This window comes from Labrus mixtus, chromosome 12 (genome assembly GCF_963584025.1).
Source record: "Labrus mixtus chromosome 12, fLabMix1.1, whole genome shotgun sequence".
Lineage (NCBI taxonomy): Eukaryota > Metazoa > Chordata > Actinopteri > Labriformes > Labridae > Labrus > Labrus mixtus.
Genome location: NC_083623.1, coordinates 28586135 through 28604275, shown reverse-complemented (window position 1 = coordinate 28604275; position 18141 = coordinate 28586135). Strand labels below are relative to the sequence as shown.

Genomic DNA, 18141 nt, shown 5'->3' with positions numbered 1-18141 from the left:
TAACACTAGCTGCATGAACGACGGATTCCGCTCCTCCTCCTCTCCTTCCTCCTTTCCTTCCACTCTCCTCCTGACCTGCTTTCCCCCACCTGGGAGACTAGCAGACTCTCCCTTTGAACAGGATTTTAACAAACTGTATTATTAACCATAACATTTACTCCATACATACATTTAAATAGTATCTGTTAAATGTATGGGGGTTATCTGTGTTTTATGTACTGCTATGTATCATCATTTATGAATCCTCTCTTTCTCATCAGTATTTCTACTTCCCCACAGTGCACATTGAAATCCCCACACTATACCACTTTACCCTGAAGCTGCCCCCCAGCAGCGTCCAGTGTGTAATGACTTATCCTTTTACATTATTAGAATTCATTATGGTTCCTCTTCTCCTGTCCACATCTTTACTGTTATTGATTCATGTTCTTTCTCTTTATTAATCACACTTTACCTCAGTATCAATATTATTACACCTCCAGCTTTTCCACCTGTCCTGTCATTATAACACAATCACATTCTGCTTTCAGCCATGTTTCTTGACTGTATAATATTAGGTTTATTTTGTAACTTTGCTATTCAATGTTTAAATGATTGACCATTATGCCACTGTAAAATGATAAATCCCATGATGAACCACCATGTTGTTGTTCCACTTCCCATCCCAAACCCTTTATTAGACATTAAAATCACTTTTGTGAACTATCAATGTATCTTTCCATCATATTTCTCTTTGGCTCGTCTGATGACCAGGCGCTCTCTGAACTGTGTAACTTTCATTAATGAACTTCAGCTGCTCTCTTGCTGACTTCACATCCACAGTTACAACACTTTAGTTTTTCTCCCACCTCACACTTTCCATACTCACGCTCCACTGCACATCTTTCACATCTCCTTTTATATGGCCGCTATATGCCCACGTTTGACACTTGGATCATCTTAATGGAGGGGGAATCTCATTGTTTTTAAAGGCTTAGCTTCGATGACGTTTGCGCCTGTTATGTTTCCTTTCATCTGGTCAACGTTAACAGACACTGTTGTTGTCCTCCATCAGTGTGCTTTTTTTGCCCTCACTTTTATCATACGGTTTGCTGTCACTAAAAAACAATCAGTAATGCTCCGCTCCGTAGACTTCACCTACAAGTTGGTTTATTGTTTTTTTGTTAATTTAATATTTTTCCATTCACCTTCTTGATTTAATCTAACAATGACTTTATATTCCTCAAGTTGTTCTCCTGTTGCTACAACATGTTCACTCTCTGTTTCATCTTAGTTAGACCTTCTGCTGAATCTCTTTTTCACGTTTTCGGCTCGATCCTACAGTATTCCAATCCTTGGTTTTCCCGCTCAATACCTCCATCTCTCCTTTCTATCTCTCTTTCCTCTCTCTCTCTAACTTATTTTCTTGCAGGTCAGGTTTCAAATGAACATGATACATGGTATATTCCTGATTTATAGTTCAGGTGAATAATGGTGATTGTGACATTATGAGGGGCTGGAGTGTAGGAGCTATTAGCTATCGACTAATATGAAGTTGCGATATCAAATATTCACGCCACATTTCTTATAGCTCATCATTCTGCTCGACACAAATCAAACAGAAATACACAAAAATAAAAGTGAACAGAAAACAAACCACATCTTCTGTAATTACTGACGACAGACTTTTATTATTATTATTATACAGATCACATCCTAACTATATTATATTATTAATATTATATACTAATATTTCTAAACGTCTACAGTAGACTTATATTCACTCTAAAGTATGTAAGAGTGAGACATTAAAGACAAGAGTCAGTCGGAGCTGTCAGACATCACACTGTTTCTTTAAATGTTATGATCAACCATTTTCAGTGTCTTTGCAGGAATTCTCAGCAGGCACATGACGGATTGGGTTTTTGTTGGGTTGATTTCAGAGTTGGACCAGAGTTCAGGACAGTTTGAAACCCTTCCCCTCAGGACTTTGTGAATTGACTGTGTTTACTGATAGAGGTGGAGCCTGTCTTTCTCTCCTTAAGGGGTTTACTGCAGGCAGAGTTCTCTGAAGTATGGTCCAGAAGTCTTTGAAGGGTAACTCCTGCTCTCTGGAAGTCTTCCACAGTGGAGCCTCATTGGTCCTAAACAACTTGATCATTTTAGACCAGCAGCACTTCATTAATGATAAAAAAAACCGTTGAAAAGATCGAGTTCTCTATCTGTGGAAGGAAAACTTGATCCTCTTGAATTTGCCTACCAGACAGGTAGAAGCAAACCTTTGATCTTAAATAACTTAGACATGCAGCCTCATCTCTCTTATCTGATCTTTGAGAGAGGCCCCCATAGAGTGCATCATTGATGATGATGTGGAAACTGTAAGCTCATACAAATAACTTGGATGTAAACACTGAGTCTGTAAACATAGAGTTCTTTCTCAGTCAGTCCTGTGATTCTGTGTGGTTTTTATTATCAGTCTTTTATTGAGTCTCTTGTGTTTCTCTGTTATCTGCTGCTTTCTCAGCCTCTCACTGAGGGACAGAAAAAGAAACCTGAAACAATTATGGCTGCTAAGAGAGCAATTTGGGCTCATTTTGTAACCAGCAGATCATGAGGAAGGCTGAGAGTATTTGATCTTCTTCTGGTCATGAGCTTTAAAGTGAATTTTCTCTGTTGCCATCGCAACGTCATCGTTGTGTTTGACACGTCTGTAAAACTAATCATCATACTAAACCTTTCATCCCCTCTGCCATCAGATGACTGAATGCTCCTCAGGTTTTTACATTTTAAATGACTTTTATTTGACTGTGTTTGTATGCAGTCTGTGTGATTACTAATCAGTCTGTTTAACACGGGTTTCTCCTTTTAGGTCCTTCTCTATATTTCAGCTCTTTTGTGTGATTTGTTGTCCGTTTATTTATGTTTTCTATGTACAAGCTTGAATTGAGGAAAGGTGAAAACAAGTTGTTGTAAAAGATGAATTTCCTCCTGTGTCCTAAAACCAGATGTGATGTCTGGTGTAATCCAAAGGTTCAAAAGACGTTAACCTCACCGCACATGTGAAGTGTCAGAGAGGACTTATGATTAAATCTTTTACTACAGTTTGGGCAGCTGAAGGGTTTCTCTTCTGTGTGAACCAACATGTGTTTGGTCAGATTTCCTTTTAAGCTAAACCTTTTACTGCAAATGGAGCAGCAGAAGGGTTTCTCTCCTGTGTGAATTCTTGTATGTCTGGTCAGGTCCAATTTTCTTTTAAATATTTTACCACAGTCAGAGCAGCTATGTGAAGTTAACCCTGACTGATGTCCTCTTGTCTCCTTACAATCATCTTCCCTGTCTTCATTCTCAGGTTCAGAGCTGTCTTCAGTCTTGACCTCAGTCTCTGGTTGTAAACGTCTCTCTGGATCTGAGTCCCTCTCTGGTTCTGCTCCTCCACAGTCCTCTCCATCAGCTCCTGCTCCTGTTTTGGGCTTTTTTAACTGAGAGTGCAAAGAGAATCGTTGGTCGCTGGCGGAGTAGCTGGACGGTTTCTGTCCAGTGTGGACCAACATGTGTGTGTTCAGATTCCCTCTTTGCCTAAATCTTAAACTGCAGAAATCGCAGCTGAAAGGTTTCTCTCCTGTGTGACCTCTCATGTGTTTTGTCAAATCACATTTTTGGTTAAAGCTTTTACTGCACTCAGAGCAGCTGTGTGGTTTCTCTCCTGTGTGAACCAACATGTGTCTGGACAGATCCCATTTTTGGTTAAAACTTTTACCACAATCAGAGCAGCTGAAGGGTTTCTCTCCCGTGTGAATTCTCATGTGTTTGGACAGATGCCCTTGTTGGTTAAATTTTTCATTGCAAACAGAGCAGCTGAAGGGTTTCTCTCCTGTGTGAATTCTAATGTGTCTGGTTAGATCTGGTTTCTTCTTGAATGTTTTGCCACACTCAGAACAGCTGTGTGATTTCTTATCACTCAGTGGTCCCTCATCTTCAGTGTTTTCAAAAGAGTTTGTACCTGTCAGATGTCCTCTGGTCTCCTTCCGATCATCTTCTCTGTCTTCAGTCTCATCTTCAGAACAGTCTTCTATCTTGACCTTAACCTCTGGTTGTAAATGTCTCTCTGGATCTGAGTACCTCTCTGGTTCTGCTCCTCCACAGTCCTCTCCATCAACTCCTGTCTGTTCAGTTTGTCTCTGATGAAGCTGTGAGGACTGAGGTTTCTCTTCATCATCTTCACTCTTTACTATGACCAAGGTGAAGGGGAACTTGGTGGTATCAGCCTCCTCCAGTCCTTGAAGCTGTTCTTCCTCCTGACTGATCCACAGTTCCTCATGTTCTTCTTTAATGTGTTGGGGCTTAGTGTCCTCCTGGTCCAGAATGTGGCTCCACTCCTGCTGCTCAGGTGGAAGCTCTTCTTTACTCACCAACAGCTGCTGGACATCTGCAGGACACAGTGAACAAGAATCAAACAGATGTTAAAATCCACCTCTAAATGTTATGGCAACATAATTGGCTGTTTAAAACTGAACGAGAGCAGGAGGCACACTTTGACTTTCTGTGACTGTGTGGAAGTCTGATGTTTTCTCAGCACAGAACAAAAGTTGAAGAGTTGTAAAAACCTGATGAGATGACAATTATAAGGAATAACTGCACAACAAAACAAGAGCTTCCTGAGAGTCCATTAATTCCTGACTATAGACACCTTAAAAAGCACTCAGACAACGATCACTTGTGAAAGAAGAAAAAAGAGGATATTTCATATTTGTATTGCATCCATTTCACAGTGAAATTTTAAGAGGCTCTTAAAAGATTTGGCAACATAAAATATTTTCTCAGATGTTTCCTCATCTGTCATAAAACCCCTTGACTTTGTGATTAAATACATTAGAAAAATTAGAAAATCATGGGTTGCCAGTTGGCCTAGCTGTTAGTTTTCATGCTCCCTGTACAGAGGCTGTTGTCCTCTAAAGCAGGTGGCATGGGTTCAAGTCCGACATGTGGCTCCATTCCCGCCTGTCACTCCTCTCTTATTTACACTCTATCCACTGTTCTGTCTTTCTGATGAAGGAATTAAAGCCCAAAAATAAATCATTTAAATGAAAAATTAGACAATCATAAAAAAATAGCGATAAAATGAAATCCTGGAACCAATATTATGTAAATGATGAGGTGACTGTATCATCCCTAGTCCTCAGAAAAGATGTCGTCTCTGTGAGAAGGTAGTCACATGGCCCTCAAACCTTAGGTCACGTTTACAAGCGAAACGGGCTCCTTTTTCGCTTTAGTTTTAAAAAAAGTTCTTCATTCAGACAACAACATAGCTCCAGAAAAACAACTCAAAAAGCTGTAGTTTACCTGCCAGGCCAGTAGTTGGTGCTGTGACTTTATGATGAAATAACACGTGCATGCTCACATCCTCCTCCTTCTACAGAGCAGTGAGGTGTGACGCTAAACTACAGAGAAAATGTTGACTGGGAGTCATGACGACCTTTTCACAAACAGAACTCAGGAGTTGGCCATTGTTGTTGTAGTCCACCTTCTCGCTCATTGACTATTGACTGGAACCATAATGCAAGGCCACCATTTTCAGAAAGGGAAGGCATTTTACAGGTGTGAATGAATGGCTAGAACGCAACAATGGATACTGTTTTGGGATGTGTTATGATAATACGTTAGGAGGATTCACTTCAGGGTCTTTAGCAGAGGTATGTGCCTTTTTAAAGGAAAGGAAGTGTATATATGTGTGCGAGAGCTTTACCTCCTGAAAGGTAAAGGAACAGTTGTGAACAAAAAAAAACATGGGAGAAAATATGAAGAAAAAATGGTTAGTGTCACAATTTAGTAGTGTTTTTTTTTTTTTAATGGGGGAGGGATGTTATGATAATGTGTTAGGAGGATTCACTTCAGTGTCTTTAGCAGTAGGTGTGGTTGGTAGGAGGAGAAGCAGGGTCAGTACTGATGACACACCTGAGGGGGGTGTGGTGGCTCTGTCTCTGTAACCTTCATTAGCAGCACCTGCGGAGGAGTCGGCGGAAATTGGTTGTGAGTCGAAGAGACGCCACGAGGGAGACGCGAGGACGCAAGACACCTGACAGACTGGATCGAGTTGTCCGAGTGAGCTGGTCACGGCATGTACAAGGATCTTTGGAGGTGAGTCACCTACACGCACCCCTCAAACAGACAGGACAGTTGCACACACATTCAGGCAAGGAAGGATACAACTTCACGTTTCCGCAACACGTAAGGAAAGGCATTAAGTTACGGGCTCACTGGCCTTAGCGTTAGGCTCAAGGATAGCATTTAGCTGTGGGGTTGTGTGGCGGCGTAACAGATGAAATCGTTGTTGTGTAAACAGGGCCTTAAACTCAGATGACCACACGTCCCGATTTGACTGAGGCTGTCCTGCTGTCAAGCTTCATGTCCCGAGTCCTCACAAATATCTATAAACTGTAATATGTCCCGGTTTTGAACCCTTGTTCCGGTTTTAACCAAAACAACACACCATGCTAACAACACAGATCTGTCTGTTTATATGTAAATCAATGTTGTTGCCAAGACTGCTGCTGTTTTAACCAATAGAAAAACATCACTAATGCATCATGAGTCAAAGCTCAACACTGACTCTACATGTGTCAATCAATGTCAGGGTTGTGGCTGTTCTTAGCTAGCCTAGCTTATCATGCTAACAGTACATGCTGCTTAACAACAGTTTGGCGAGCTGTCATACTGAACAGGAAGTCAGCGTTTTCGAAAGAGCTCCAGCAGAGTTACAGCTTCCTTTGAAAAGTACCAGCCAATGAATATGCAGCGTTTTGCACACACTGCTAGTATCCATTTTCAGTCGCCCACGGTGGAAATGCCGACATACAAAGCCGTATTAAAACGAGCTAACACAAACGGTGGGTTCAGACAGGAAGTAGAACTGTTACGATCTACTTCAGTGAAGCAAACACCGCTGACAACCAATGAGCTGCTCAGGAGGAAACCTTTACCGACCACCTCGTGTGACCAGAGCAGGTCACCGATCTGTGTATCCATCATGTGGTCACCCTTACAGCTCCGCCTTTAACACCATGAGGCCAATGAAGCGGATTGGGCAGCTGGCAGACATTGGAGTACCAACACCCACCTGCAACTGGATCCTCCACTTCCTTATAGACAGACCACAGGGGGTGAGGATGGGAGAAATGGTCTGAGCTCACAGTCAGCACCCCTCCATGGACACACTGTACACACAGCACAGCCCTAGGTGTACAGCGTTGGGGGGGTGGGGACAAGCCGATATGCCGACACGACAACACAAACACTTGTAGGAATCTTGGTGTTCATGCATTACTTTTGACAGCTGTCCTTTTCTATTGGAAAGGTATCCTTAAATGACTTCTTTACCTGATTTCCAACTCTATCCACTATCCTATCTCTACAATAAAGGCACAAAATGCCCAAAAACAAATCTAAATAAACATTTTTTTTAACCTGCAGGGGGGGCGGGGGGGTGGGCCACCCCCCTAATATAATGGTAGGGGAAATACTGCAGCATCCTCAGGAACAAACAGCACCCAGCTCATGCTCTGTTCAGGTGGAAGAACTCAGACTATAACCTGAGACACCACAGGTCAGAGAGCATCTCCACCCACAAGGCCCACTAACAAAACACTGTAGACATTAACGTGGGAAGAAAACACTACACCCCACGCCTCACCTACTACATGGACACCTGACAACTTCACTAATTTGAAAAAAATATGTGTGCAATAATCTTCAGGTGTGATAACAGATGTAAGAGATGAACAGAATCTGCAGGACGAGAAAACACATGTATATTTGTTGTACGGTGTCTCCCTTTGTAGTTTTTCTTAAAAGGAGTGTATAGTTTCTGTAGTTTCTTTTTTTCTTAGTTGTAACTACAACTTGTTTATTTTTCTACTCTCATGTGTTTATTACTTTTCTATTTTTCTATATACTTGTACCTTGTTTGTAGAGCTGACTCTGGGAGAAATGTACCTGTACTCTCATGTAGCTGTACTCTCATGTAGCTGTACTCTCATGTAGCTGTACTCTCATGTAGCTGTACTCTCATGTAGCTGTACTCTCATGTACCTGTACTCTCCTGTAGCTGTACTCTCATGTACCTGTACTCTCATGTACCTGTACTCTCATGTACCTGTACCTGTACTCTCATGTACCTGTACTCTCATGTACCTGTACTCTCATGTACCTGTACCCTCCTGTACCCTCATGTACCTGTACCCTCCTGTACCTGTACTCTCATGTACCTGTACTCTCATGTACCTGTACTCTCATGTACCTGTACCCTCCTGTACCTGTACCCTCCTGTACCTGTACTCTCATGTACCTGTACTCTCATGTACCTGTACCCTCCTGTACCTGTACCCTCCTGTACCTGTACTCTCATGTACCTGTACTCTCATGTACCTGTACTCTCATGTACCTGTACCCTCCTGTACCCTCCTGTACCTGTACCCTCATGTACCTGTACTCTCATGTACTCTCCTGTACCTGTACTCTCATGTACCTGTACCTGTATTCTCATGTACCTGTACTCTCCTGTACCTGTACTCTCATGTACTCTCATGTACCTGTACTCTCCTGTACCTGTACTCTCATGTACTCTCATGTACCTGTACTCTCCTGTACCTGTACTCTCATGTACCTGTACTCTCATGTACCTGTACCTGTACTCTCATGTACCTGTACTCTCATGTACCTGTACTCTCATGTACCTGTACTCTCATGTACCTGTACCCTCCTGTACCTGTACTCTCATGTACCTGTACTCTCATGTACCTGTACTCTCCTGTACCTGTACTCTCATGTACCTGTACCCTCCTGTACCTGTACTCTCATGTACCTGTACTCTCCTGTACCTGTACTCTCATGTACCTGTATTCTCATGTACCTGTACTCTCATGTACCTGTACTCTCATGTTCCTGTACTCTCATGTACCTGTACTCTCATGTACCTGTACTCTCATGTACCTGTACTCTCCTGTACTCTCCTGTACTCTCCTGTAGCTGTACTCTCCTGTACCTGTACTCTCATGTACCTGTACTCTCATGTACCTGTACCCTCCTGTACCTGTATTCTCATGTACCTGTACTCTCATGTACCTGTACTCTCATGTACCTGTACCCTCCTGTACCTGTACTCTCATGTACCTGTACTCTCATGTACCTGTACTCTCCTGTACCTGTACTCTCATGTACCTGTACTCTCATGTACCTGTACTCTCCTGTACTCTCCTGTACTCTCATGTACCTGTACTCTCATGTACCTGTACTCTCCTGTACTCTCCTGTACTCTCATGTACCTGTACTCTCCTGTACTCTCCTGTACTCTCCTGTACCTGTACTCTCCTGTACTCTCATGTACCTGTACTCTCCTGTACTCTCCTGTACCTGTACTCTCCTGTAGCTGTACTCTCATGTACCTGTACTCTCCTGTACCTGCACTCTCATGTACCTGTACTCTCATGTACCTGTACCCTCCTGTACCTGTACTCTCATGTACCTGTACTCTCATGTACCTGTACTCTCCTGTACCTGTACTCTCATGTACCTGTACCCTCCTGTACCTGTACTCTCATGTACCTGTACTCTCATGTACCTGTACTCTCCTGTACCTGTACTCTCATGTACCTGTATTCTCATGTACCTGTACTCTCATGTACCTGTACTCTCATGTTCCTGTACTCTCATGTACCTGTACTCTCATGTACCTGTACTCTCCTGTACTCTCCTGTAGCTGTACTCTCCTGTACCTGTACTCTCATGTACCTGTACTCTCATGTACCTGTACCCTCCTGTACCTGTATTCTCATGTACCTGTACTCTCATGTACCTGTACTCTCATGTACCTGTACCCTCCTGTACCTGTACTCTCATGTACCTGTACCTGTACTCTCATGTACCTGTACTCTCATGTACCTGTACTCTCCTGTACTCTCCTGTACTCTCATGTACCTGTACTCTCATGTACCTGTACCCTCCTGTACCTGTATTCTCATGTACCTGTACTCTCATGTACCTGTACTCTCATGTACCTGTACCCTCCTGTACCTGTACCCTCCTGTACCTGTACTCTCATGTACCTGTACCTGTACTCTCATGTACCTGTACTCTCATGTACCTGTACTCTCCTGTACTCTCCTGTACTCTCATGTACCTGTACTCTCATGTACCTGTACTCTCCTGTACCTGTACTCTCATGTACCTGTACTCTCATGTACTCTCCTGTACTCTCATGTACCTGTACTCTCATGTACCTGTACTCTCCTGTACTCTCCTGTACTCTCATGTACCTGTACTCTCCTGTACTCTCCTGTACTCTCCTGTACCTGTACTCTCCTGTACTCTCATGTACCTGTACTCTCCTGTACTCTCCTGTACTCTCCTGTACCTGTACTCTCCTGTAGCTGTACTCTCCTATACCTGTACCCTCCTGTAGCTGTATTCTCATGTACCTGTAGTCTCATGTACCTGTACTCTCATGTACCTGTACTCTCCTGTACCTGTACTCTCATGTACCTGTACTCTCATGTACCTGTACCCTCCTGTACCTGTACTCTTCTACTTACGTACTTACTGTACGACTTCTACTGTGGCTTCATTACACACTGGTTCAGCCCTGACAGCATCCCCTGTGACTCCTACAGCAGGGGTCCAGGCCTGACCCCCTCCCTTCACACCACAGCAGCCCCTCTCTCTAATCCAGGAGAGAGACACAAAGCAGCCACACTTAAAATTATGAAATAGAACATCTGAAACTCAAACATATTATACTAAAATTAAAAAAGTTTATAATTAAAATAAACATCAAACTATGAAATGTTTCTGGAGCAGTATGTAACTCTGACCCCTAGTGTTTAAAATGGGTACTGCAGTCTAAATTCTAAACATTATAGAGAGCTGTCTCCCCCCCCCCCCCCCTCCTCTCTAGAGTCCATGCTCACTCAGGTCACCATGTGGTGGACTTTGAAGCTTCAGTGTTTATCCAGCTCTGTATGGGTCTGTAAACCTTTCTGTGTTCTAACCTCTCTCCATTTTTCAAAAGCATCTCCAATATTGATCCTAGTTTGAGCACGTTTCTGCTCGTGGAGCTTATTAGAAACATGCAGAGGCTTTTTAGGTCGGGTACAATCACTTCTATCTGAACCACTTCTCTTGACCGCTTCCATCGCTGCAACACCTGTTGACCTGATAACTGCTCTCATATCTGGCAAACCGAGGGGCGTCCAAAACGGCCGTGTGGGGGTGTCTTTAAACCGCCTACCTTCTCTGGACCAAACAAATCCAGAGCATTCAGGAGCAGAATCTAAAGTTAGAAGGAGGACATACTGACTGCTGCATTGTTGTCAGAGAAGACAGCACTTCAACATAGCATGTTTCATTAATGTCTGATCATGTAGTAAGATACCTTTATCATCTCACTCACTACACATCTCACTGATTGGACATTTAAAGAATGACTTCACTGTAATCTTGCATCGTGTGTCTCACAGACATGATTGTGTGGACCAAGAAGAACTTTTTAAAACTAAATGAGGAAACAGCCAGAGAGAAACAAACAAAGCTCGCTTAACAAGCAGATCAAAACACACATCACTAACATGAGAGATGTTTGAGATTCTGATTGGAATCATTTCAATCATCTTATCTTAAATGTGACTCAAAGTTAATGTCCTTTAAGCTCCGTCAGACATTACTATTATAATCCTTCACAACATCCACTGAAGAGTCTTTAAGTAACGTCAATGATGTTGTTAGCAGGAGCTAGCTGCAGCTAACACTGTGCTGTGTGCGTCTATGGACTAAAGGCTATGAGCAGGAAACACGTTTCCAGCAGTGGAAAGAAAACCTACCTGCTCTCTGCAGCTTGATTTCAGGTGTTAAAATCACATCCAGCACTTTTCTTTGTCGGTGGAGCTCCTCTTCGTATCCACATGTTGTTGTTTGTCCTGTCGGTTCTTGAAACCCGGACATCTTACACACAGACTTTTCTTTTTCTTCTTCTTTGGTTTTTATCGGCGGTTTGCAACGAGAATTCATCTAAGAGTCAACTCAACTAAACGCTGATGTCTTTTCTGACATTACCCTGATAACCTACAATGTTAGCAGTCTATGGTTAGCACAGACACATGCTAAGTGCGAGAGAGCCGGTGTATCGGTGTAAAGAGTGACCGTGTTAACTGGTGACTCTTAGCCGAATGCGTCTGTGGGTGACGTCATTACAACAGATGTTGAATGCTTGAAGCGTGTGTCTCGTTGTCTGTTTCTTTTCACAATGTCAAATGATTATTATCAGATGTGTATTTAATGAAAAGTTAAACAACGACGCGTTGTGATGACGTCATCTACGGAGGCATTCGGCGGATAGTCATAAGTTAACACGGTCACTCTTTGAACCGTAACACCAGAGAGAGCCCTCGAGACCCGGAAACTAAAACACGACGTCCTCTGCACTTCAAGGGATCCATCCCACTTCTTAAGGTTGCATCCTTGCCTCCTTCACTTGCTTCTCAGTCCCTTCCACCAGATATTCATGGAGAGAGGAAACGAGGAAACATGTTTCAAGACTCAAGGCTACTTCTCTTAGATTTCATCCACGCGGTCTGCCAATAAAAAAACATACAGACCACTTCTACAGGCAAAAAGCTTTAAAATAAAATTATTCATTTGTTTTTACTGATAATCTGACAGTGAACTCTGTATTTTATAAACACTAAGGACGTCTCAGGATTATTGACAATGTTTTATTAGGATCAAAACTTCAGCAAAACAGGATGCATAACATTTTCAAACCGTACAATCATTAATGATCATGATGAATGTAAAACGTGTTTCTGACAGACAGACTCCCTCTCTGTCAGACTTCTCATCATGATTAAATTAAAAAAGCAAATACTGTGAGTGATCATTAAAATAAATATCAGCAGTTTTAATAATGGAGTCGTTCATGATCTTTTGGTTTTAACACTTCAAATTAATAAACTTTCTGTTTGATGGTGAATCAGTAAAAAAAAAAAAAAAAAGTCTGGAGTGATCGCCCTACACTCTTTTATATTAATTTTATAGAAGTTCTGCTTCATATTTCGTTGGTAATCTTCATGTCAGAGACTTTTTTAATCCCAGCTCATCACAGACTCTTTCCAAACTGACACATGTTTACAGTCTGTTTTTAATGTTTAAAGAGTAACTAAACCCTAAAACCACTTTTTTCAACTATAAACCTCTGTATTTGAGTATTAAGTAGTGTTATGGATCAATCCAAGTCCCAATCTCGACATTTGAGTACAAAGTATTGAAATTTGAAATATTGTGTTAGAAATGTGCATAGTGTCTGCCCTTCAGTTTGAAGAAGTCTAACAGCTGTGTGGAGTACAGTATGACGTAGGAGTGAATTACTACGTCACCAAACATATAAAAGCCTCGTCACCCGACTCGGTGAACTGTGGGGAGTCAAGTGTGTGTGTGTATTTGTGTGTGTGGGGCAAACATTGTATCATGTTGCGACTGATAACGGCGCGAAGCAGTGAGTGGGCGTGTCTTACCCCCCCCCCCCCTCTCGAAGTTGATACGTTGACATTCTAAATGTATTTTTTGAAATTCCAGGGTAGAGCAGTACAACTGAAAATATGGGGTTTAGTTACCCTTTAATATGCTGATGAGTTGTTGATCGCTTCCCCTTTGAGGGAGGACTGCCACATTGACTCTGTGTTACTGATGAAAAGACTGGCTGAGTGTGGTCACATTGCAGTACTGTCAGCCTCAGGTTGCATACTTTGGACATGTGTTAACTAGAGGGACAGCGGCAGCTAGCATGCTAAGCTAACTGTAACTGGTCATTACAGATGCTAAAAATTCAACACGACCATGCTCTGAGCTACCGCGGTAAAGCTAGCCAACGTGGCCGGATGAACTTCCGGTAAGGTGAATTCTGGGTTATGTAGTTATAGGAAAGTAGCGCACTGCAAATGGTTATTAACTTAACTAGGGCTGTCAATCGATTAAAATATGTAATCGTGATTAATTGCACGATTGTCCATAGTTAACTTGTGATTAATCGCAAATTAATCGCACATTTTTTTATCTGTTCTAAACGTACCTTAAAGGGATATTTTTCAAGGTTTTAATACTATTATCAACATAGGAGAGGACAAATGTGTTTATTTTCATTGCAACAATCCAAAACAATGACAAATACTGTCCACAATAACCTTAAAGGTACTGCATGCTCAAAAAATATGCTGGCATTTTGACCTGAATGTAACATTACTTAGTAATACTAACACAATGTAGTGTCCAACTTAACACAAGGTTAACCAAACATCCTGTTTTTTAAGCAGCTCAACACAAAGCGATTGACCTCATGCATCACAAACAGACACACATTGTACAACAAGTACTTTGGTCAGTTAAATGTTCCATTACTCAAAGATCATTCCCTGGACCCTTCGCACTTAAAGAAAATGGGGGGGACATAAAGGCTCAGAAAACATCTCCTTCTACTAAGTGAGATCAAAAATAAATGAAAACAAACAAATAAAGTGCGCATGTTACAGTAGGGAGTGTAATACAAAATGAAGACTCAGCCTATATAGTTAATTTAGGCTGTAGCTTATACTTCAATTTCTTTGGAATAAACAGTTAGGCTATACTTCTACCTCTTTGCTCTTCTATTGTATTCAGCCGAGGTTGAGCAACCCAGTCTCCTTCCTTCTATTTTTTTTCCTGACAAAAGGAACATAGAAACATTACAAATGCAAAACAAGATAAAAGAAAGGAACTACAACATACAGTACATGGGTTGTCCCCATTACTTCTATTTCTTTGCACTGAGCCAGTTGCTCAAACAGACAAGCCTGTTTACATTTTTGGATGACAGGGCAGCTCGCTTCTTCTGAACAACATGCCCAGACAGTGAAAATAACCTTTCACACGGTACAGATGTGGCAGGTGTTGCCAAGTACATGCTTGCAAGGCAGGCCATCTCGCTGTGTGCCCCTTCATGTTTGGACCACCACTGCTGGGGACAGTCCTCCATGTCAATAGTGGGCTCTGCCCTGTAGCACTCCACACATTTCTCAATACAGTCCTCCTCTTCATCAGACGAAGACTCTGGGGCAAGCATGAGAGCTGTTCTCGTCTTAGTTGGCTCAGACATCCCTGGTTGTTCTGGTGGTGCAGGCCTCTCCCTCTCCCTGAGCAAGGCACTGATGCGACGCCACACCTCAGGCCTGTCAGCTCTGCCCAGACACTTGAGGTCCTTAAACCTAGGATCCAGTGCCGTTGCAACCCTCAGCCATGTGATGTTAGTTTTTTCCTTGTGTTTCTCCATGTCTGTTGTGAAGGTCTCCTTGAATCTCACCATGTAAGCTGGGTCATCCTCAGAGACCTCCATCACTCATGATAGATGACACAACGCTGGCAGCACCACTGAGCAGGAAACAAACTTCTCTCCTCCCAGAAGTTCAGCTATGTACCTGCAATAATAGAGAAAAGCACTTCAGTTAGGAATTAGTTACATTCACCCCCCCAAGGGAAAGTAAGTTCACTCTCTCTCTGCTACATCCAGGCTAACACACACACACACACACACACACACACACACACACACACACACACACACACACACACACACACACACACACAAAATCCCTCTCTTTCCACTTCTGACACAGACCCACTTTGATTTAGAAACAAACACACAATAAACAATAGAATCAATAAATTACCTGCAGTGCTCCAGCACTGTCTCCAACTTCTTCAGTATCAGCGGTATGCTTGGCCAGCAAGTGGTATTTGAGACTCGACGTGCTCCGGTGGTAACTTAATTCACATCGACAGTAAATGCAGATAACTTTGGTCTTGTCGAGAGAACCATCTGGCAGGGCTTTGAAGCTGAACTTGTCATTTAAAACACCCTCTTTATTCATTTCTGCTTGTCATCCATGATGTTACTGCTGCATCGATGTTCTATGTACTAATTTATTTGACGTTCTATGTATGTCCTTCGGCCCGCCCCGGGCGTTAAGGAGAATTTGCATTGACTCATTATCGCGTTAAATTCGACAGCCCTAGTATTAACAAATAATCTTGATAGTAGGAGTAGAAGTTGACCTAAACATTGTGAGAAAGAATCATGTCGTCTGCGGAGGTTCAGAAATATTACAGAATTTACATCAAATCGGACTCAGCTAGCGTCTACAGGCCGTTGTAGAGTAGAAGCTTTCGGTGTCAGATGGATTTATTGATTTATTCGTATCAAACCGAAGACATAACTCGGGTTAGACCTCATGACCTCGAGCTGCTGACAAATTTATATAGTGCTGAAAACAGGCGAGCGGGGCGCTCTGTGGACATGAGGGAGACGTCTTTCATAAAGTGTTCAAAACCTTTTTTCAGACATACAGAGAAGCACAACATGAAAAAACATCCAACTGGAGAGCCAAGAGCATTTACTCTCAAGTAAAAAGTACAGGTATTTGGATTCGATTTTAACAAAGTAGAAGTGAAATGACTGGGGGGGGAGGGGGGGGGGGCACGTCTGCAGTGCTCAGGAAGTGGACTAGACATAAACTTAGAGATCATATCACTCCTATTTAAACACACCTGCTCTGACTACCTGTACATTTAAGAACTAGATTTAAGATCTTACTGATGGCTTTTGGGACACAGAAAGGTCTGGACCACGGCGCTATCACGGACCTTTTAACTGTTTATGAGCCGACTCGCAACCTAAGGTCCTCTGATGCAGGGGCGATTCCAAAGGGGTTGCATGGGCCCCCAGAAAATTTATTATTGACAACATAACATTACTGGATTATTATGAAACCATTACATTGCACCTGACAGGCTCCTGGTTTGTTGACATACAGTAGATTATGAACTGTTTGTAATTTGGACCCAGATATACTCAAACTTTGAGTTATCATGGCCTGATAATGGAGGCAGTGTTTTCCTGTTACCCTGAATAACTAATCATCCACTCCAGGCCAATAGTCATAGAACGATATGAATACATGTTTACTTTGTTATTGTTCATAAAACCAAAAGAGATATGGCCTCAAAAAGAGGGCATTGCACTTTGTACATCTTTGACCAGAGGGCCAACAACTCCATTATGAAGATTAGCTGCCCTTTTTCATTTCATCTTTAAAGGAAGAATGTGTGACTTTTTGTTCCAATAGATGGCACCCTTGAGCACCAGCATGAAAAAAAAAAAAAACGTTTCTCCACACCTACGCTACTCTGAAGCCTCTGCTCTCCTCCCCTCTCAGGAGTTATGAATGAGAAGGCACCATAATTAAGAGCTGATTGCTTGTTTTAATTTTTTTTTTTTTTTTTACTTTTTATTCTTTAGTCAGTAACTGATGATGGGTAAAATACTTTCCCTGAAAAAACAAACTGAAGTAAAAGCTAAATGACTCTTCTGGACATCAAACCTGGTTACAGATACAAAGACACACCAAAAACAAACGCCAATCATACTTGCTGTGCCTCTGTGCATTGTGTGTCATCACAGTTTACTCCATGGATTTAAGTAAATTCTTCTAATTTCAAAAACAAGTCCGTTAGTCCTGTATTTTCAAAAGTGTTTTCACCTGACAGCATACAGCTACAACTGTATCTCCATTAACTATTCAAAATACTGCAATCTGTCCACTGGGGTGGTTAACTCCAGACAGTAGAAGGACTGAAAGCCCAACAAGCAGAGCTACAGCAGGTATGTGAATATAGCCCTAGCTAGTGGCAGATGACTGCATTACAGCTTGTATATAATGTTTGACCAGGGAGCCAACATCTCCCTTAAGAACCTTAAGAATGTGTGACAAAAAATGCATTTCTTACTTGAATCTTTGCCAAAAGACCAGCTGGAAGTCTGCTCCACGTATGATTCATCATGTGTTTGGTCAACATACCTTTCAGTTTAAATCCTTTGCCACACTCAGAGCAGCGGAAAGGTTCCCCTACCGTGTGGGTAAACATGTGTGTAGTCAGAGAACCTTTGCTGGTAAATCTCTTAGTGCAAACAGAGCAGCTAAAGGGCAGCTCCCCTGTGTGAACTAACATATGTTTGGTCAGATTCCATTTCTTTTCAAATCTTTTATCACACTCAGAGCAGCTGAAAAGAGTCTTTTGTTTGTGAACTAACAT

General features: G+C 42.2%; 1 protein-coding gene across 1 annotated transcript; it reads right to left on the bottom strand.

Annotated features, from left to right (window-relative positions):
• Positions 1-1640: 1640 nt before the first annotated feature.
• On the bottom strand, positions 1641-12120 carry LOC132984465 (gastrula zinc finger protein XlCGF57.1-like). The gene is made up of 2 exons (XM_061051346.1): positions 11847-12120; positions 1641-4405 (listed from the first exon to the last, which is right to left on the bottom strand). Exons 1-2 carry the CDS (start codon positions 12031-12033, stop codon positions 3012-3014), a joined length of 1581 nt encoding a protein of 526 aa, XP_060907329.1. The 5' UTR covers positions 12034-12120; the 3' UTR covers positions 1641-3011.
• Positions 12121-18141: the final 6021 nt, after the last annotated feature.

What these genes read in the sequence shown, in the direction of transcription:
- LOC132984465 (XM_061051346.1), bottom strand. Translation starts at nt 12,033, where the DNA reads ATGAATTCTCGTTGCAAACCGCCGATAAAAACCAAAGAAGAAGAAAAA. An exon ending in AATCAAGCTGCAGAGAGCAG is followed by an intron (nt 4,406 to 11,846) that starts GTAGGTTTTCTT and finishes TGTGTCCTGCAG; the next exon opens with ATGTCCAGCAGCTGTTGGTG.